Raw genomic sequence first — 20,959 nt, 5'->3', positions numbered from 1 at the left:
ATGTATTGGTCTTGAATGCATGCCAGGTGTACAAGATTAGCATTATCTTATTTGTATGTTGTAAGCTTTTAAAAAACCGTACTGAAAAATGTTGCAGGCATGATGGTTCCAAATAAACTTCTATCCTAACAGTTGTATGGAAACTTAAAACAGGTTATCCTAAATACAAGTGTCTGGGCAACAAAAAAATTTGAACTTGTTGAGGCTGGCCATGCCATTATTGGTAAGTTTGACGTATGTATCTATCATGTATGTATGTATGTATCTATGTATAACTATTTTTCATCCTGGTATTTTGCTCAGGTGTGCTGGTAAATGGCCTTGCACTTGGCACAACTGTTGCACTCGTTGGCAACATGTCTCCTCCAAAGAGAGCTTCTTGATCTCTGGTTTTAGTTTCTTTATTTGTTTTATGTACTGCAAACTTGCAATTTTGACAATTGTATTACTTCATAGAGTAGACATTTTACTAATGAAGATGTGGTAAATTAACGTGAGCTGTTGCTTTTTTTTTTTTTCATTTTTATATTTTAGGGAGTGAGATCAGTTTTCCTATACCATCCCTTAAAAGTGGATAAAGTTATTCTTCTTCCTTGCCTTTTTTTTAGCATATAGAAAATCCTCTCTGTCCTCGTTTATCATGCGGGCATGCCAGTCCATGTTAGTCCACTCCAAACTGCAAAACAAGTTTTTTTTTTTCTTTTTTTTGAATTCTCTTTTCTGATAAACAAGGCAAAAAGATGCTACCTCCCTCCGCAGGGGAAGTTCAAATCAGCCCCCCACTAGGGGGCGCCCCACAATGTCTCACAGCACATCCCTGTCGTGTATTGGGAATACCCATGATGCCTCAAGATATTCCCAAAACACGGCTGGGATGTGCTGGCGCCCCCTTGTGGGGTGGGGTGGTGGGGGTGAGCGGAGGGAGGGCTGATTTGAACTCGGTTCTAACATCCATTGAGTAAATTCTGACTCTCTCTCTCTCTCTATCTTTTCTTTGAAACAATCAATCAACTGTAATTTCAAGATAACAGAGTCTAGAGTTCATCTAGATGTGTAAATCGGGTTGTGTCATCCTGGGTTGTGTCGTTCTTTCTTGGGATAATTTGGGAGATTGGCCTGGCATGGTCCAAGCCCGTGCGGGCCTGTGTTGTGTCATGTCATGTTGCGGGCTGGGTTGGTTTATGGGCCAGACCAAGTCGGATCGTGGATTGGGCCAAAGCTATTTATTTAAAAAAATTTAAAATTTTAATTTTATATGAATTTTGATGTATATAATTATTTATATATACAATAATTAAATAAATTAATATAATAAAATTAAAAGCAATTGTTTTATTTTATTAATATACTATATATTATTATATATTATAATTTATATAAATATATATGGGTCGTGCCAAGTCAGGTTGTGGGCGACACAACCTATTCGGTTGTCGTGTCAGCTCGGGACCTAAAACCCCAGGCCTAGCATGGCCCACACGAATATGCCAGGCCTGGCATAGCCCATGTGCTGTTGTGTTGGGTCGGTCCAAAGTCGGCGGCATGACCCGATTTACACCTCTAAGTCCATCTGTTCATATCCATCTAAGCAAATTTTCAGTTTGACATGTATCATGTTTGAATGATGACACGTGTCTTCTCTCTCTCTCTCTCTCTCTCCCCCCTATATTCTACTCTTCGTAATATCTCACCTCCCGAAAATTCTCCTCTTTCTCATCCCCTTTTCTTCCCTACTTTTCTGACCCTCAAAATACAGTGAAATTGTTTGGATATCTGAATGTAGTAGCTTCTAGTAACAGTTATTTTACAATTTTACTCATAAATCTACTTGGTTCTTTTTGGATTTGCTAACATTGGATTATAAATGTTTACATTAATAGAATCAATAATAAAAAGTTAACTCATTAATAAAATTATTGCCCAATTAAGAAAATAAAAATAATTATTAAATTATGAAAAACAAAGAGAATTGTTATGAAATAATTATTTTTACAGCATTTAATTATTGTATTATCTATTTAATTATTTTAATATATTTGTTTTAATTATTTAATTATTTTATTGCGTGGGACATATGCCATTATGGAAATTGTGAGAGCGCAGTTTTCTCTTTTACACCTCTAAAAAACATCTGACCACATAGCGATTATAAAAATCAGATTACTTAAGTTGGGTTGAGGTAACATTCTGAGGTTGGGTTGTGCACTTGTTCTCGTCGAATTGAGGATCAAGTTAAATCCATTTTGTCCAGCCTGAGAGTTGCATCCTTTATGGTTTATATATATTGAAGCATCAAGACATTGGCTTTGGTTGAACTCGATTTTCGCCAAACCTAATTTCTAAAAATCCCAAGATTCAGCGAAAACGAGTTGGGCCAATTGGGATTTAGAGTTTTTTTTTTTTTGAAAAAAAAAGAGGGAACTGCCCTATACTTTAGGGGTAGTTAGAGAGTTGTCCTATACTTTTAATTCCAACTTCATTGCATCAGTAAAATAGCAAAATGATTCGAATGTGATGTCATGTATGTATTTAAACAATTTAAAACACCAAAAGCAATCTTTGCATAAATTTTGAGCCCATTTAGAGCTTCCCCAAATCAGCCCAAATGGACTTTTTGCATCTTTTCGGCACACTGGTTTTTGGCAGCTAGATCTGTTATGAATTAAGCAGAAAAAAACCATGACATGGTCTGACCGACTTATAAACAGCCGAAAACCGTACGGAAAAACATGCCAAACGGGCCTGAGCCAATTGGCACCTTCGGGTCAATGCTGTTATTCTCGCCAAGTTGCCCGCCAAGTAAGTAGGAAGAACCGAAGAACTGAAGATGAGAGTTTCATCCCCAGCAGATCTAATATCACGTCTACGTCTACATGATTGATTAAAAGTTTTTCAGGTATCATACGTTTCCGGTATGGAGTGGAGGAGTGCCTCACTGCCTCAATCTCACTTACAGTTTCAACCAGTAACCGATATCTACTTATTACTGGTTACGAGTTATGACAATCGCATGAACCACGACTGACAAGCGGAAACGCGAAGCTCTGCACGGTCTACCGTGCACCCTCCTCAGTCCTCACATCTAAAATCGAGAAATTTTCGCGCGAACAAAGCACAGAGAACGTCCGCCACCTAAAAGCAAAACCCTAAAATCGTTGTAAGCTCATCCTCATTCTATCCCTCTGATTCCTCTTCTTTCATGGCTTTAAATCATCGGTGAGGATCTGTTCAAATGAATTTCTATTTTCTGAGAATTATTTTCTGTTAGTTTCTATACTGTCAACGAATGAACAGGGCCTTACCCGATGAATTGGTGGGGGAGGGAATTTATTACCAAATTGTGATACATGAATGGAGATGAAGAACTATGGTGCTACTACTAGACTACTACTGCTGCTGCAGTGTTTAGTCATTTCTGTTTTAGTGCACTATTGCTTTTTTCCAGGTACAAACCTGTTTTGAATGCATAGATTCGATATTTATCTATTTGAATTAGCGACTTGTGAATTAGAACTCAGGTGCATTTTATTAACACGGCATAATTACTTCCCTCTCGTCCGCCCCCAGAACTCAGGACCAAAAATGGATTTATTTGGTGAAACGAAGAGTTGACATATTTTCCTTTACTGCCATTTAAGGTTATTAAGCATCTCCAAGAATCCAACAGAACTCTCACAGAATTATTAGTCAAATAGAATTTTAGTTTTGAAACACTCGCAAACTGTTGGCCTTTTCTTTTCTTTCTTTTTTTTCCTGTTTATTGAGTAAACGTAGATAAGTGCCTATGGTTACCGATGATGCGCAATCCGGCCGGTCTTAGCTGTCAACGACCTTGCCTCTAAACTGAGTAGCAGGGAACCTGAAACAGGGGAGATGAGGAAACTCCGGGGGGAACCCGGTGTAAAGACTCCGAAGCTCAAGTTAGAATCCTTCAAAGGCAAGATAAAACCAGATAGCGCAAAGTTTGCATACCTCTTCTTTGGTGGGGTGGAGAGCCTTTTATAACCACCTCGCGCACTCACTCCTAGACTTCTGTCAGGTCGGGAATGATTACTTCCGTGCTTCTGCCAATTCGGGCGTCATTGTCTCTGCTGGGGCAGAACCGTTACTGCTCTTTTTGTTGGAGCCGTCTTTGTAACTGGAGATGGTGGTGGCAGGTGACGGTGGCAGGTGGCCGTTGAAGTGCGGCCGTCAAGCGTCAAATCTCAAGTCAGTCAGGTGCGCCGCCCCTGGATACGGACTCCTTCGGTGTCAGGTACGGTGTGGTTCGTCCAGTTCAATGCTCTGGAGGCGAAGTGCCTGGAGCGGTGCGTGAGGCGAAGTCTTGAGTTCGGATAGGGGGGGGGTGTCCCGAACTGTCATGAGACGGGCCAGTTCGAGTCTCTGCTTTGTGTGATGGGGCAAAAGGGAGAGTTCGGGTTCCTCGTAGGGAGTTCGAGCTCTAAGTAGGGAGTTCGGGCTCCTCGTAGGGAGTTCGGGCTCCTCGTAGGGAGTTCGAGCTCTAAGTAGGGAGTTTGGGCCCCTTGTAGGGAGTTCGGGCTCCTCGTAGGGAGTTCGAGCTCTAAGTAGGGAGTTCGGGCCCCTTGTAGGGAGTTCAGGCTTCTCTTAGGGAGTTCGGGCTCCTCGTAGGGATTTCGAGCTCTAATTAGGGAGTTCGGGCCCCTTGTAGGGATTTCGAGCTCTAATTAGGGAGTTCGGGCCCCTTGTAGGGAGTTGGTCTCCTTGAGGGGAGTTCGGGCTCCTCTTAGGGAGTTCGGTCTCCTCGAGGGGAGTTCGGACCGCTGGTCTCTCCCCTTTGGTGTTTTGTACCCTCGGTATGCTATTTTAAGTGCCGAGCTACTTGTTTTTTGCCACGTGGCGTGATTTGCGAGGTCGGGCCAAATCTTCCTTCATCAATTGCCCCCCACTCCTCGTGCTAAGGGTCTTGCCCTGGTGCGGGGAGTTCGCAAGGTGCCAGGTAGATTTGCCCTGCACTTTGAATCTTGGTTCTGCCGGCGCGAGGTGCGTTGTCAGGGTTCCTAGGGCTCCTTCGGGCGTCAATTAGGCGGGAAGCGCACCGGCCTGCCTAAACGCTGATAGATGTGGCGGCGCGCACTTTATTTCGAAATTTCAAAAAAGCGCGCCACTTGGGGGGCGCGATAGCGGGCGTCTTTTCAAATTTGAAAAAGACGTGCTGCTGCCGTTTTTACTGAGGGGATGTGTGCTGGCGTTCCGTCAGTTTCGAAAAGATGTGCACCGGCGCTCTGTCAATTTCAGAAAGACGTGCGCCAATCACGTCTCGGTCTCGGGGGACGTGCGGTCAGTGCAGTTGTAGGCCGTCGGATTGGCTTTGATCTAAGCCGTTGCCTTTCGGTCACTGTGAGTATAAATAGCGGGGGGGACCCCAGTTGTTGTCACTTCTGTATTTCTCCCGAGCTCGCGTTTGAGTTTCAACTCGCATCCAGTTCGCGTCCAGGTTTTTTCAGTTCGCGCTCAAGGTCTTCCGCTCGTCCGAGCTCCTGTCGTCTACAGCCTTTGTCCGGGTGAGTACTTTCCTGGATCCCATCTCACTCCCCGATGTCTAGCTTGGATGGCTCAGATAGTCCTTTCAGCGGGTCTGATGCAGGTTCTACGAACCGAGTTGCATCCCCCGATAGCCCTAGCGAGCCGGAGGTAGAGCTCGAGGAAGAGTTCGAGCTCGTAGGCCGAGGCGCTTCGGGTAGTTTGGCGTCCACCTCTCGTCGGGGTCGGATGTTAGACAAATTCGGTCCTTCAACCATGACGCCCGAGGGGCTCCAATCCCTCATTTCCTACTATAACTTGCCCGGGGAGTACGCTTATTTCATACTTTCGGGTAGCTTTCCTTGGGAACACGGTCCTGATGAGATCGTGATATTCCGGGAGCAGCTCGCCGCGGGGCTGCGATTGCCTTTCCATTCCCTCTTTGTCGAAGTCTTGAACCACTTTGGCGTGACGGTCGGCCAGCTTCACCCAAATTCCATTCGAAACTTGGTGGGGACAATCTCCTTATTTTGCGAAGAGAGCTTTCCGTTGGACTTGGAGATTTTTTCTTCAATCTTGATGCTTAAGAAGCAAGCGGGTCCCCTCCCCGGGCGTAGGCGGGCTTACTACCTGTCTCCTCGCCCGGGCTTTAAGCTTTTACATGAGCTCCCCAACAAGGTCCCAGCATGGAAGCGGGACTATTTCGGGGTGCGAAGTGTGCTGGGGTGGCCGTTTCAGACCGGGTGGGGGATGGCCGCTCCTGACTCCGGGGTCACGCTTGACAAAGAGACGACGAAGGGCCTCCGGCAATGGGCGCGGCTTGGGCTGAAGTGTCAACAGTATCTGACGGAGGCCAAGCTCATTGTGGCCGGCCTGAGTTCAGGTAGGTTCTTCACTTAGAGATTCCTATCTTGCTGTTTTTCTTGCTTTTTACTGATGGCGAACTCCTTTTCACAGGTGTGATGGATTCTCGAGGGACCCGGGGTGGGCACTTGTTTCAAGGCATGAAGAGGAGAAAGCGGGTTGCCAAGTGAAGTCGCGTCGAGATGCCCCGGGATGCGGAGCCCGAGGTGCCGGACTATCAGCCAGAAGATCTGCCCAGGGAGCCCGAGATGGTCCCTCCAATGCAGGAGCCGGAAGGAGGCCCTTATGCTGAGACTACCTACACAGGGGCTCCTACATACTCCGGTGCTCCTACTTACTCCGGGTTTGCTCATACGCGAGCTGGGCCCTCGGGCTCGGGGGCCCCGGGGGATTTCAGGAGTGTGTTGTCGCCGACCCATGCTCTTCAAAAGAGTAAGGAGGCTATCTTCCCAGAGGAGGTCGCGGCGTGGACTGATCTCCCTCTGCATCAAGTGGCCTGTCGTGCCGTTACCCATGCCATGGTGGTAAGTGTTCTCCCTTTTTTAGAGCTCTTTGGCTTTCGTTTTGTTGGTTCTTTTGATCACTCGGTCCCTTTTGGTAGGTGAATTCTTCTATTCACGCCTTGGCGGCTCAGGTGGAGAGGAGCTCGAGGTAGGCGCGAGCTGCCGAAGAGACTGCTCGTTTTTCACGGATCAGGCAGGCGAGGTCTCAGAGAGATGCCGAGGCCATGGGAGTGGTGGTGAAGCACATGGCGGACTTGAGGCTGGATCTGCAGCATCAGGTCGAGTACCTTCAGGAGGACATCAAGGAGAGGACGCAGATCTTTTCTCAAGGTATCGAAGATGCCAAGAAGAAAGCTGTCGATGAGTACATTGCTTTGCTGGGTTTTGATGATCTGATAGTGGATTCATACAGGAGGGGTTTTAAACTAAGCCGGTGGATGATCCGGAATACGTACCCCGAGCTTGATATTAGTGCCATATCCACTTCGCGCATAACTCAGGAGATGGCCAATGCTGCTGACGGTGAGCCAGACTCCGAGGGCGAGGCGGGGCCTTCGGGTATTGTTGAAGTGCCTTCTGATAATGAAGAAATAGCTTCGGGCTTGTAAATTTTTTTTTTTTTTTTTTTTTTTTTTTTTTAATGTACTACCTTACTTTTGAAATGGAATGACTTTTGCTTAAGTGTTGGTTGTTCTTTCTCCCGAACTGATCATACGTCCGATCTGTTTCCTGTCTGGGCTAACGCACTCGCGCGGCCTGTTTTGGTGGTGATTTTATCCACTTTGCTTGGCGGTCTATAGGTAGTATCGCCTTAGGTTGACAATGTTCCATGCTCGGGGTACTTGCTTTCCCTCTAAGGTTTCAAGCTCGTATGCCCCCCCGAGTGCTTTCTTTACTCTGTAGGGTCCTTCCCAATTTGGTCCGAGTTTTCCTACGCCGGGTTCGGGTACCATGATCTTACGGAGAACCAGGTCACCGATGCGGAAGCTCCTCTTCTTTACTCTGGCGTTATAGTTCCGAGCTACCTTTTGCTGGTAGGCCGCAGTTCGGATGTGCGCGAGGTCTCTCACCTCGTCCAATAGGTCGAGGTTGGTGCGTAACTCGTCTCCGTTTGTCTGCTCGTCGTATGCTTCTAGTCGCAGCATAGGTACTTCGATTTTTGCCGGGATTACCGCTTCGGTGCCGTAGGTGAGGTTAAAGGGGGTCTCTCCCATGGCGGTTTTTTTCGTGGTTCGGTGAGCCCACAGGACACTTGGTAGCTCGTCCGTCCACAACCCTTTAGCTCGGTCTAGTCGTGCTTTCGGTCCGCGGAGGATGGCTCTGTTCATTACTTCTGTCTGACCGTTTGCCTACGGGTGTGCGACCGACGTGAAGTTCTGACGAATTCCCATATTTTGGCACCATTCTTGGAACTTGATATCCTCGAACTGTTTGCCGTTGTCGGAGATCAGTACCCGAGGTAGCCCGAAGCGACATACTATGTTCTTTCAAAAGAAGTTCTGTATGTTTCGGGCTGTAACTGTTGCCAGAGGTTCAGCTTCTATCCACTTTGTGAAGTAATCTACTGCCACCACTAGGAACTTTCTCCCACCTGTTGCTGGCGGGAATGGCCCCAGAAGGTCGATGCCCCATTGTGCAAAGGGCCATGGACTGGTGAGGTACTTGAGGTCGGCAGCAGGCTGATGGTGGATATTGACATGCTTCCGACACTTGTCGCATTTTCTGACGAGCTCGACGGCCTCTGCCTTCATCGTTGGCCAGTAGTATCCTTGTCGAAGTGCCTTTTGAGCGAGGGCTCTGCCCCCCAGGTGTTCGCCGCACAAGCCTTCATGAGTGTCGCGGAGTACGAGCTCGGCTTCGGCAAGTCGCAAGCATCGTAGGTAGGGGAGCGTGTAGGATCGTCGGTACAACCGTTCGTCTATTATGACGTATTTGGCTGCCTGGCGCTGCACCCTCTTGGCTGCATTGCGGTCCGCAGGGAGGGTTCCATCTAGCAGGAAGCTCGCGAGTGGGTCGATCCACCTTGGCTCTGCTTCAAAGACGGGAGCGACCTCTTCTGCCCCATCGAGAATGCTGGGCCGAGGTAAGTCCTCTATGTACACGGTTCTCATGGCGTTGTGACTCGTGCTGGTTAGCCGGGACAGGGCGTCGGCCTCAGTGTTCTCTGACCTCGGGATTTGCCTGATGAAGTGTGACTAGAAGTTGAGTAGAGCCTCCTTTACTTTTGCCAAGTATGCAATCATAGTGAGCTCGCGTGCTTCGTACTCGCTTGTAATTTGGTTGACCACGAGCTGGGAATCACTGCAGATAACTACGTGCTTTGCTCCGACCTTCTGTGCTAGGTTCAGCCCGGCTATCAGTGCCTCGTACTCCGCCTCGTTGTTGGATGCTGCGAACTCAAAGCGTAGTGCGTATTCCAATTTTGTTCCGCTCGGGCCGCGCAACACTATTCCAACCCCGCTGCCCTGCTGGTTCGAGGAGCCATCTACGTGAAGGATCCAGGGCTCCTCATCCCAGTTCGCGTTTGGCCTAACCAGGAGAGATGCTACACTGGTTGCTACTTCACGGGGTTCAAACTCTATTGGTTCGGGAGCTTCGAGCTCGCCCGAACTGGGGATCTCGGGCTCGACCAGCTCAGGGGCTTCGAGGCTAAACGTGCACTCAGCGATAAAATCTGCCAAGGCTTGGGCCTTGATAGCAGTTCTTGGCTTGTACAGGAGCTCGTACTCGCTGAGTTCAATGGCCCATTTCGTCAGTCAACCGGAAACCTCGAGTTTGAGTAAAACTTGCCTCAGAGGTTTGTCAGTCAGGACGATGACGGTGTGAGCCTGGAAGTACGGGCGGAGTTTCCGAGCTGCTATCACCAAGTGCATATGCTAGCTTTTCTATCTGCGGGTACCTTGTCTCTACTCCCTGCAAAATTTTACTAACATAATAGATGGGTCGTTGGACCCGGTCTGTTTCTTTTATTAGTACCGAACTGACCACCTCGTCGCTTGCCGAGAGGTACAGTTCTAAGACCTCGCCCTCCTCGGGCCGGGCTAAGGTTGGCACACTAGCGAGGTAACCTTTTAGCTCGTCAAACGCGAGCTGGCAGTCTTGGGTCCACTTGAACCCTTTGCCTTTGATTGCTTTGAAGAAAGGTAGGCAGCGGTCTGCTAATTTGGACATGAAGCGGCTTAGAGCGGCTATACGACCGTTTAGCCTCTGAACTTTTTTTACTTTTCGGGGTGGTCTCATATCTAGGATGGCTTTTATCTTGTCCGGGTTGGCCTCGATACCGCGCCGATTGACAATGTACCCTAGGAATTTGCCCGAGGTGACGTCGAAGACGCATTTGTTAGGGTTCAATTTCATGCTAAACTGATGCAGGATTTGGAAGACAGAATCTAAGTCTTGTATTAATTCCTGTGAAAACTGTCTTGACGACCATGTCGTCTACATAACATTCTATCTTCGTGCCAATCAGGGGCCGAAACAGCCTATTTACAAGTCTTCGGAAGGTTGCCCCGGCATTTTTTAATCCGAAGGGCATGACCTTGTAGCAGTACAGGCCGAACTCGGTTATGAAGCTGGTTTTTTCCTCATCAGACTGGTCCATCCGGATTTGGTTGTAGCCCGAGTAGGCGTCCAGGAAGCTTAGCAACTCATGTCCTGAGGTCGCGTCCACTAGGCGGTCAATTCTGGGGAGGGGGAAGCAATTTTTCGGGCAAGCTCGGTTCAGGTCGGTGTAGTCGACGCACATGCGCCACTTGCCGTTCGCCTTTTTTACCAGCACTGGGTTGGCCACCCAACTCGAGTAATGGACTTCCCTTATGAAGTCTGCTGCGAGGAGCTTCTCAACCTCCTCGTCGACCGCCCTCCAGCACTTTGGGGCTAAGTTGTGTTTCTTCTGTCTAACGGGTCAGTTCGGTTCGTAGGGGTTCCTCGACGGAAGCACCGATCTGTAGTGTGCGAGCTGGGTCCGTAGCCGAAGTCGGGACTGCGACCGTTTCCTGTGTGGGTGAAGCTCGTTCCTCGCCTTGCTCCGCAGGCCGCTCCAGTTCGAGGTCGTCGGCCACCTTGGTTTTTCCCTTCAGGGCGGCAACATAACACTTGCAGGACTCGAGCTGGTCGCCCCGCGCTACCCCCACACCGAAGTCCGTAGGGAACTTCATGGCCAAATAGTAGGTGGAGACCACCGCTCGTAGGATATGCGTGATTGGCCGCCCTATTATGGCATTGTATGGGGAGGGGGTCGCGGCCACCAGGAAATCATGGTTGAGTCTGACCGCACAAGGCCATGTGCCGACCACAGGTACTGTTATTTTTCCGAGGGGCCTGACTTCCTCTCCGCTGAAACCCACCAGAGGAGTGTTCGCGGGCTTCAGCTTGCTCTTCTGTAACTGTAGCTGGTCAAATGCTGATTTAAAGAGGATGTCCGCTGAGCTGCCCGAATCTACGAGTACGCGTCTGACTTCGAAGTTGCTGATCCTTAGTTTAATGACAAGCGCGTCATCGTGGGGGTAGTGGACCCCTCGCGCGTCGTCTTCCATGAAGAAGATTGGTTCTTCGGTCTTTGGTCTTTTTGGGGGGTTCCGTTCCTCGAGGGCCGCTTCGCGAACTGAAGTCCGGGCTGCTGCCGAGGTACATCCCGCTACCACCGGACCTCCCACAATTACATGGATGGTTCCCCGAACTGGCCTCTCTTCCAGAGGCTGTCGTTGCAACGGTTCGGCAGGTCTGCTGCTAGATTCGGGGGCATCCTTTTCGTGCTCCCCTTGCCGACCTGCCTTATTGTTATTGTTGTGCTGTACGAAATTTCTTAAGTATCCGTGACGGATGAGTCCCTCTATCTCGTCCCGGAGATTATTACACTGCTCGGTACTATGACCGTGGTCTCTATGGAAACTACAATACAAATTCTTATTTCTCTCGTTCGGATTTCCCTTTAGGCGAGGTGGCCACTTTACGTATGGGGCATCCTTGATCTTCATTAAGATCTCGGTCCGCCTCGTGTTTAACAACGTGTAATCCGTCCGAACTGCTAGGGGAGCTCGGAACGACTGGTTCGGCTTCGGCTCCCGGGCCGGGTTTTTCCTATCGACTGGGTTGGAGGGCTCGCCTTCCCTCTTTCTTTTCTCGTTCCCGCCTTCGGTTCGTTGGTTGATTTCTTCCTCTGTCCTCATGAACTTGTCTGCGAACTTGAGGAATTCGGCCACGGTTGCGGGCTGGTTAGCTACCATGTGCCATTTGAACTCTTTGTGCGTTACTCCTCTTTTGGCTGCCGCAAGTTGCACCGCGGGGTCTAACCGCGGTATCTGCAAGCATGCTTCATTGAATCGCTTGATGTAGCCCTGGATGGATTCTCCTTCCTTTTGGACTACTCCGAAGATGCTTTCCTCCGTTCTGGGGCACCGTTTGCTGGTGACGAAGTGTGCAGTGAAGACCTGCACGAACTAGGCCCAGCACTTTATCGACCCGGGGCCCAGGTTCTTGTACCAAGTGCAGGCTACCCCCCTGAAGGTGGTGGTGAAGGCCACACACATGCACGATTCGTTGGCCCTGGGAGCGCATTCAAGCTGGGGATCCCATCCACCGAAAGGGGGATGGTGAACTGTCCAACGCACACCACGGGGACTTGAAGTTGTTCCCAGGTGGTGTTTGCCTCCGTGCCGCGTCCGGCGTTGCTGGAAGAAGCCATGAGTGTTGGGTTTTTTGAAGAAAAGGGGTTATGAGAGTTTGGAGGGAGGCTTTTTGAAGCGTTTCCCACAGACGGCGCCAATTGATGATGCGCAATCCGGCCGGTCTTAGCTGTCAACGACCTTGCCTCTGAACTGAGTAGCAGGAAACCTGAAACAGGGGAGATGAGGAAACTCTGGGGGGAACCCGGTGTAAAGGCTCCGAAGCTCAAGTTAGAATCCTTCAAAGGCAAGATAAAACCAGATAGCGCAAAGTTTGCATACCTCCTCTTTGGGGGGGTGGAGAGCCTTTTATAACCACCTCACACACTCACTCCTAGACTTCTGTCAGGTAGGGAATGATTACTTTCGTGCTTCTACCAGTTCGGGCGTCATTGCCTCTGCTGGGGCAGAACCGTCACTGTTCTTTTTGTCGGAGCCGTCTCTGTAACTGGAGATGGCGGTGGCAGGTGACGGTGGCAGGTGGCCGTTGAAGTGTGGCCGTCAAGCGTCAGATCCCAAGTCAGTCAGGTGTGCCGCCCCTGGATACGGACTCCTTCGGTGTCAGGTACGGTGTGGTTCGTCCAGTTCAATGCTCTGGAGGCGAAGTGCCTGGAGCGGTGCGTGAGGCGAAGTCTTGAGTTCGGATGGGGGGGGGTGTCCCGAACTGTCATGAGACGGGCCAGTTCGGGTCTCTGCTTTGTGTGACAGGGCAAAAGGGAGAGTTCGGGCTCCTCGTAGGGAGTTCGAGCTCTAAGTAGGGAGTTCGGGCTCCTCGTAGGGAGTTCGAGCTCTAAGTAGGGAGTTTGGGCCCCTTGTAGGGAGTTCGGGCTCCTCTTAGAGTTCGGGCTCCTTGTAGGGATTTCGAGCTCTAATTAGGGAGTTCGGGCCCCTTGTAGGGATTTCGAGCTCTAATTAGGGAGTTCAGGCCCCTTGTAGGGAGTTGGTCTCCTCGAGGGGAATTCGGACCGCTGGTCTCTCCCCTTGGGTGTTTTGTACCCTCGGTATGCTGTTTTAAGTGCCGAGCTACTTGTTTTTTGCCACGTGGCGTGATTTGCGAGGTCGGGCCAAATCTTCCTTCATCAGTTACTATTAAGCTTATTACTTGAGTAGATAGTGCACTAGCATGTTTTCTTGCCTATCCTCCATCTGATATATTTATCTATTTCATTTTATGACATGGTAAATTTCGATTTGTAGGGCTCATATATGATGATGGCCACAAGATTGTCAGTGATCCGTGGCCATCCAGTAAACAATATACATACATCTTCTAGGTGTTTGAGATCAAGATTTCTTGTTCTGGCTTGCCTTCACAAGACTGCATTCGCATCAACTTGCAGACTCTTTCCCCAGCTTTGTTTCTCTCATGTATCTGCACCTTCTTCAGTAAACAGTCCCAAGTAAGTTCTTGACATGATTCATAAAGTTCTAAAATATCCATAAATGATATGTGGTGGTGGGGTCTGGTTGAGATAATAAGACACATATTGCAATTCTCTTTGGCCTAACTCAAAGTGTGAATGGTGGTCAACACATAACATAAGTGTGAAAGGTCCATTGTAATTTTTTATGGGCATAAATAGTTTGGCATGCTGTGCTGTTCATTTTGGGGAGTCATTCTCATCATAAATTTCATACTTGAATGCTTTAAATTATATGTAAATGGATGTTGAAATTCCTAACTCAAAATATTGCAGTTTATATACACTTGGAATATATACCATCATAGTTAACAGAAGGAAGATATAAGTGGTTGAAATGGTTGAAGTAATCACCACAGGAAATGAACAAAAGTGTGTAGGAAATGGCAGAGAGATGAACATCAGTATGCTAGTTCCAACAAGAAGCATCTTTCCTAGTCATTTGACAAGTGTTGTTTGGATTTTTCTAGTATTTCTCCCTGATTTTCCACCCTTGTCCTTAACCTTCCCGATCTGTCTCAATGTGTCTGTTTCTGAAATGTGTTTTCCAGGAAATAGCAGTTTTATTTGGAAAGAAGTTCTTTTTTAAAAAAACATAGAATATGATGCCATTGCTCCAGCATAATTACAAAAAAGAATGCTATACATGGATATATAAACTTAAAATGGTCATCGGCACAAATACTTGTGAAAAATTTGAATGCTGGAAAAATATGAAATACATTTGAGGCAAAGTAGTATATCAGTAAATATTGGAATACAAACTCAAGGGCCAATACCAAATGTTGGACATGGCTATCCAGGGTCTTGGGAGGGGTGGACTGCTTACAGACCTAACCTTATGGCCTTTTCTGCACAAAGTGGCAGCTCTCACCTGCAATCTCGAGTTTGTCAGCCTAAGGTTATACCAGAGCACCAAGCAATAGCCCCTTATTGGAATGCAAACTCATTACTTTTCAATATTTTAAAACATTTTTGGCTGGAATTTTTTTTTAGCATTTTCTGGCTGGAGTTGTGGGGATAGCCTTACAAAAAGAGAAAACCTCTCTGATTCCTTATCTGCAAAATCTGTAGATGAAGGCCAAGTGGCCCTCTTGTTTTTTGAACTGGAATTGGATGTAGAAATTCTATACTTGTGAGAATGTTGAGAAAGTACATGGTTAAGGTACTGAAGGGTTATTTTTCTACCTAATGGAGTGATGAGATTCTGTTCATCTATTCATGTATCCATGATTTTGAAATGTATAATTTCAAACTACTCTTTGGATATAGCATGGGACTGGTCCAATAACTGTATCTACATCAATCCACACTCATTAGAATTTATTCAATTTGGAAAATATTATAAAATAATATAGGGTAACTTCTTCTTTCCCAGTCCAGTCAATAAGGTTATGAAATAGTTGAACTTATTTATCTATCATTTTACTTATAATGGATTTACCTGGATGCATACACGATTTTCTTTTAGCATTTCTAGGATCAGGTCTTATGTTAGGGGGCTAAGAGTGGTATTACTTAACAATCCAATTTATTCTGCTTGTTCATTGGGATTGGTTCTTCTTTGTATATCCTTATTCTATCACTGATCTCCGATTTTGTAGCCACAGCCCAACTCCAAGTTTGAGAGTTTGGTCAAGGAAAGGTTTTCTAGAGCTTTTAGATTGCTCAGCTTTGTTGATAATGTGGATTTTCAATGGAGGGTCTTCAACATGTTCATTTCTTTTCTTAGTCAATTCATTAGTTGCTATTACTTCTTATGAAAGTACCTGGACTTTATCTTTTATTTAACATATGTATTTAAACTTTTGTGTAAGTATAGACACATTATCTTGTTGAGAAGCAATATTTGGGATATTCCTTTATTTCAACCACTGGTCCTTGTTTAACTAAATATATCTTCAATTTTCTGTTTTGTAATTTTCATTTAATTGTTTTCTAATAGTGGGCTCTCTAAGGAGATCTACCTTAACTGTCAAGTTTAGTTTGTACACATTATCTGCTTCAGAGTTTATTACCACAAGCAAAAAGGATTCAGCCCCCAATTTATGCCACATGGAGTTCCTTACCTGGGAATGCTGTGATTGCAAAATGGTGGTTTGGTCTTACCTGGGAATGTTGTTTGATGATCATATGTAGTTGGGCCAAGTAGGCTTCTTTTCTAGATGTTCCCACCTATTTATGCTACATTGGGGGATTGTATGGCCAATTCAGGCCATATGGCAGATTGGGGCCCATCTGAATTGGCATGGGTTTACTGTGCCAGTTAATATTACATGGAACTCCCATAAATGGATGAAGTGTCCATGTTAGACATGCATTGGGTACACTCATAGATTCTTTAAAGACACCTCCATGCAAAATTTTACTTTTTCTTCTCCATTCTTATTTTATGTAAATGAATAGATAATGTACATTTCATTCACATGAAATGATTAAATTCAATTTAATGTAGTGGGGATATAAAAACTTTAACCTGATAAAACCAAAAAAAAAAAAAAAATTGTAGAGGCCAGATGAAAATAATACAAGAAAAACCATCCACCAAGTTGGCTCAAAAATCCAATTTGAAGTGCCAAACTCAAAGGCATGCTATATCAAGAAACATATTCTTTCCGAAGGCAGGTCAGTAAATGGTGCTGAAGATTATTCCAATATAGATTGATTATATGATATGCTATTTTTTCACATAAAACATTAGTTAGTAAGTAATGAAATAAACTTTTTGATCCTTTTTCTCTAGTTATACAATGTTTATATAGACTATTTTAATGGTAAATATTTTTCTGTTCATGTATTGATAATTCTATTTTTTTTCCATCCTGTCAACTCAGATTCTTGAATATCATTAGATTCCGATTCCCATGTCCATGTCTATGCGACACTGGCACCAATGTATCTCAACCCCATAAACCACCTTGTATTGGAGCTTTCCTTGAGTGGTATCCGTCATTCAAATTTTTAATTTTTCTTTATAAAACGTTAAAATAGTACCTAGAATAAAGGGATTATATTGGACAAATGGCAATGAGTTTGGGTTGAATCTGCCCATGGACAAAAGAATTTATGAGGAACATCTAGGTCTAATGGTTAACTGTTTGTTAAACTAACCACATTGCCTCAAAAAAAAATTCCCAGATTTTTCTGTCTATTTATATGAATGCTCACACTCATACATGTACATACATATATATTAGATGTACTGAACAAAGCACTGCCCCAACTGCATAGGGTTGGCTACATAATCTTGTTTTGCCATTCTGCACCATTTGGTGTAATTCCAATTGTTATTTGTTAAGTTGTGAACCCTTAATCATTTATCAGTTATATGTATATATGTATGTATGTATGTGTGTATGCATGTGTAGGCAGCATCATATTTCTTCAAAGGTCCTGATAGCATTAGGAGGGTAGCTGATATAGTCCTTCTATGGCTAACTTTATAGGATAAGAACTTCTCAGTTGGGGGGTTGATATATTATGGTAGCATTTACACTTCAGGATGTAAGAGATAGCTCATGAATGAACTATTGTGATCCTCCTATGAAAGGAAAAAAAAGGTTGGGGGCTTTACCATGTTACGTGGGCATGGCACAAGTATGAGATCTAACATGATATGAGGTGTTGGGCTCAGGAGCCTGAAAAGATTAGATTCGTGGAGAGGAAGGCATTGTTTAATTTTATTACTTTTCTAATATATTTTAGTATATATATATATATATATAAAAAAAACTAGTGGAATAAAGAACAAGTTAAATGTACAAGTTTATATCGATGCAAGCTACACTAAACAATCAAAATAATTTATAATTTATTAAATTGCAATAACATACTTCACTCATTTGTTATGTTCAAATTATATTCTTTGTACTCTATGCTTCAAGGACTCTTTACTAAAATGGATAAATTGTAAGTGAAGATGTTTATACACCAATTCTGACACACAACTAAAGAGGACTCCTCTTGCTGCGTCTGATATTAACTGATTATGCTAAACATCAGGTATGTGTACATGCATTCACAAATTCCCCTCCAGAAATCATGTGTCAACATGCCCACCATGGGAATTATCTTTTTTATTCTATTTTTTTTTTCTTTCTATGCATAATTTGTAAAATAGATACAGCTGATTACTCTATATTGAGAGGTACCATAGCCTATCATTTTAAATATAATCACAACTAAGGCTCTTTTCTTTGTAAAAATGGAGAAACTAAATGAAATTATAATGCACAACTATGTATCTTCTGAAAAGAAAAAAAAATAAAACCAAGTGAACATGTTATAGAATATTAAAATATCTTCAAAATCTATCTGAGACAAATTATGCAACAGTCTGTGAACTATGGATTACATGCCCCTACCCATTTGTCAATATCATGCCTTTTAATTTGTCTTGTGAAAAGATTGTTCAGCTAGTTTTGAGGGTTCTTTAGTTTCAACTGAGATCAGAGCCTGCACATTGAATAACACCACAACACTAAACTCTGGATTCTAGGAACTAACATAATGGTCTTAGGAGAATTCACATTGAACAGTGTGATTTGTTGGTCATCATCTCAAAAATTTTACATGTTCTATAAATCTTTATGCAGTTTGAGAATCTTGATTACCAACTACTGGGTCATATTATTTTAAAAGTCAATAACTCATAAAAAATAATTGCAAAAATAAAGATTGAGTTTGCTAAAAACTGTCCATTCTCTAATTGAAATTTCTTGTTTGCCAAGTGGAATAACTCTATTTTTATCTATTAGGAGGATGATATGGTCTGTTAGGAGCAGTGTTGATGGTAGTGGAGTGGAACCTCCTGGGAGTAGCACCAATGGGGGCACTCGACTTGTTAGAGCCATTCAAACTTTTCAAATCAAGTTAAATGCAAGATTTCAGGAGTTGAGGAAAGGGCTTCCACTGAAAATATTGTTTTTCTTGGTGGGCTTCTATTGTGCAACTGCCTTTGCCACTGTTATAGGGCAAACGGGTGATTGGGACATCCTCTCTGCTGGATTGGCTGTAGTTGTGGTTGAAGGGATAGGAGCCCTTATGTATAGGAGCTCTTTTCCTTTGTTTGACAAGATTAGGAGTCTGATCACTATTTTTAATTATTGGAAGACTGGGCTTTCTTTGGGTCTTTTCTTGGATGCATTTAAATATGAAATGGATAATATTCTTGGGTTTTGTAATCCCTTCAATTTTGAAATAGATTTGTTTCCCACATTCTTGTAATATCCTTTTCGAAAGCTGTTTACTGATGTGCTTTTTATTTTTTATTTTATTTGGTAAACTTTTGGGGTTCAAAGAATCACACACTGTTTAGATTAGATGTTGGAGGACAAAGGATTGACTCGGTGTCTAAAAGAAATGTCACCTCATGGCTCTTAGCCGCTTGAAGGAAATTGTCCTTTGCCTAGTGAGGATTGCAAGGAAATGGTTATTGCCCCCTAGGATCTCTTTGTGGGGAGCTGCAATTAACTTTCCTCTTGTTCAATTTTCCATACAATTGGAGTGTTCCTCCTTCATCGGTCATCACAATGTTTATTTTGGTGATTGTCACGGCTTCATTTGGGAGGTAGGGGTGGAAGCGGTCGAGGGGCCATGGGCAGGGCGGCGAACAAGCCCGATCTCCCAAAAGCAAAGACCATGCAAAAACCCTTAGAGCTGGGAATATCTCTCATACTTGTATGTGAAATTCATGGGGAGATGTTCCTTATTGGCTAACCGTGCTGTCACAGTGTTTACTTTTAGGAAACCCATCTGATCGAATCAAATTGGATTTGGATAGATCTAAATTTGATTGTTTATATTCTAATTTGAATCTTATCCATTGGATTTATCAGATTCAAATTGAGTTCAGATTGCGATCTGATATGGAGTGGTATTAATAAATTAAATTATAAATTATCAAAATATTATATATTATTATAAAATGAATAATATTGAATTTCATTAACAAAATAAAGTAGAAATAATTTAATAAAAATGCAACATTTAAACCAACTCCACTGATAGATACAAATATACAATATAAACTAAATTCACATCTGCACCCCACCCTGCAGCGAGACCTGATCTGCTCCTCACACCTGGCGCCTCACATGCACATTCTACCATGCATTTGGAATATCTCCCGTATTTATCAATTATTATTCACGGGAGATGTTTTCAATGCACGATGGATGTGCATGTGAGGCGCTCATTTGTGAGAAGCAGATCCTGTCTCCCCTACAGCACATTCCAACCGTTATTGGGAACATCTCTCAATGTACACTGAGATGTGCATGTGGGGCACTAATGTGATCTCTATAAATTTGGGCTTTCTTTTATAAAAAAAAGGATAAAGTTTTAGAGATTGACAAAATCAGATACATTTAGAAATATACTGTAAATGGTTTTTAAAACCAACATGGAGACCAAACCGGTCAGGGGTCCGGTTACTGGGTCAAACTCGAACGGTCGGCCCGTTCTGACAAAAATTAAAAAAATGAAAACCATTCAACGGTTTTTATGGAAAATCCGGTTTTGGGGATAATCGGAACCAATCACCTGACCAGTTCCAGTTTTTCCGGTCCGACCGTCCAGTCTGGTCCGATTTTGAAAACCATGGTAAAAACAGTAGTCATGACAGAAATCTTCTCTCCCCCCTCTTCTTCTTCTTGTTCCCACCTTTACATTTTTGGTCAACTAACCCAGGGGCCAGGTCCAAACCCTACTGAACATCAAAACAAAGCAGAACTGAATCACATCTTCCACCCTCAAGCCGAAATAGAGTAGCAAAACTGCTGGTCCCCACTTCGTTTCCTCTCCGAGTCTTTGTCTTACCCTCTTTCGTCCTCTTCTTCTTCTTCCCCTACCTCTGTCGCTGCAATCAACCCTGAAGATTTAGTCCTTCAGTTACATTTGTAAAATAATGGTCAATCTGGTGAACGGGAATTTTCAAAAAAAAAATCTGGTGAACGGGAAAGAAATCCAACTCTTATTACCCTTGTTGCAAGAACAACTCTACCTTTTCCTCAGTCTCTCTTCTTTA

The 20,959-nt window shown here is 44.5% G+C and overlaps 2 protein-coding genes across 9 annotated transcripts in view; both read left to right on the top strand.

The window, feature by feature from the left end:
* LOC104598597 (jagunal-like protein) overlaps positions 1-598 on the top strand; it is a 30,884-nt gene extending 30,286 nt beyond the window's left edge. For all 4 annotated transcript variants that reach the window (XM_088889571.1, XM_088889570.1, XM_088889569.1 and 1 more), the window contains 2 exons: positions 154-223; positions 304-598. In XM_088889571.1, the coding sequence (XP_088745697.1) occupies positions 154-223; positions 304-383 (150 nt within the window). In that variant the 3' untranslated portion in view covers positions 384-598. The remainder of the gene's footprint in view (positions 1-153; positions 224-303) is intronic.
* A 1,891-nt stretch (positions 599-2,489) lies between these two features.
* Positions 2,490-19,202, top strand: LOC104598599 (YCF20-like protein (DUF565)). Of its 5 annotated transcripts, none has more exons than XM_088889567.1 (4): positions 2,505-3,157; positions 3,295-3,445; positions 13,709-13,911; positions 18,690-19,202. In XM_088889567.1, exons 3-4 carry the CDS (start codon positions 13,718-13,720, stop codon positions 19,156-19,158), a joined length of 663 nt encoding a protein of 220 aa, XP_088745693.1. In that variant the 5' UTR covers positions 2,505-3,157; positions 3,295-3,445; positions 13,709-13,717; the 3' UTR covers positions 19,159-19,202. The 5 variants fall into 5 exon arrangements, with proteins under 5 accessions (XP_088745694.1, XP_088745693.1, XP_010259042.1 ...); XM_010260740.2 differs by having other exon boundaries at positions 3,269-3,445; XM_088889568.1 differs by lacking the exon at positions 3,295-3,445 and having other exon boundaries at positions 2,490-3,216.
* The last annotated feature ends 1,757 nt before the right edge of the window (positions 19,203-20,959 follow it).

The sequence above is a fragment of the Nelumbo nucifera genome, chromosome 6 (assembly GCF_055504915.1).
Source record: "Nelumbo nucifera cultivar China Antique chromosome 6, China Antique-T2T, whole genome shotgun sequence".
NCBI lineage: Eukaryota > Viridiplantae > Streptophyta > Magnoliopsida > Proteales > Nelumbonaceae > Nelumbo > Nelumbo nucifera.
The sequence above is the reverse complement of the archived record's forward strand: the minus strand, read 5'-3'. Positions and strand labels throughout refer to the sequence as shown.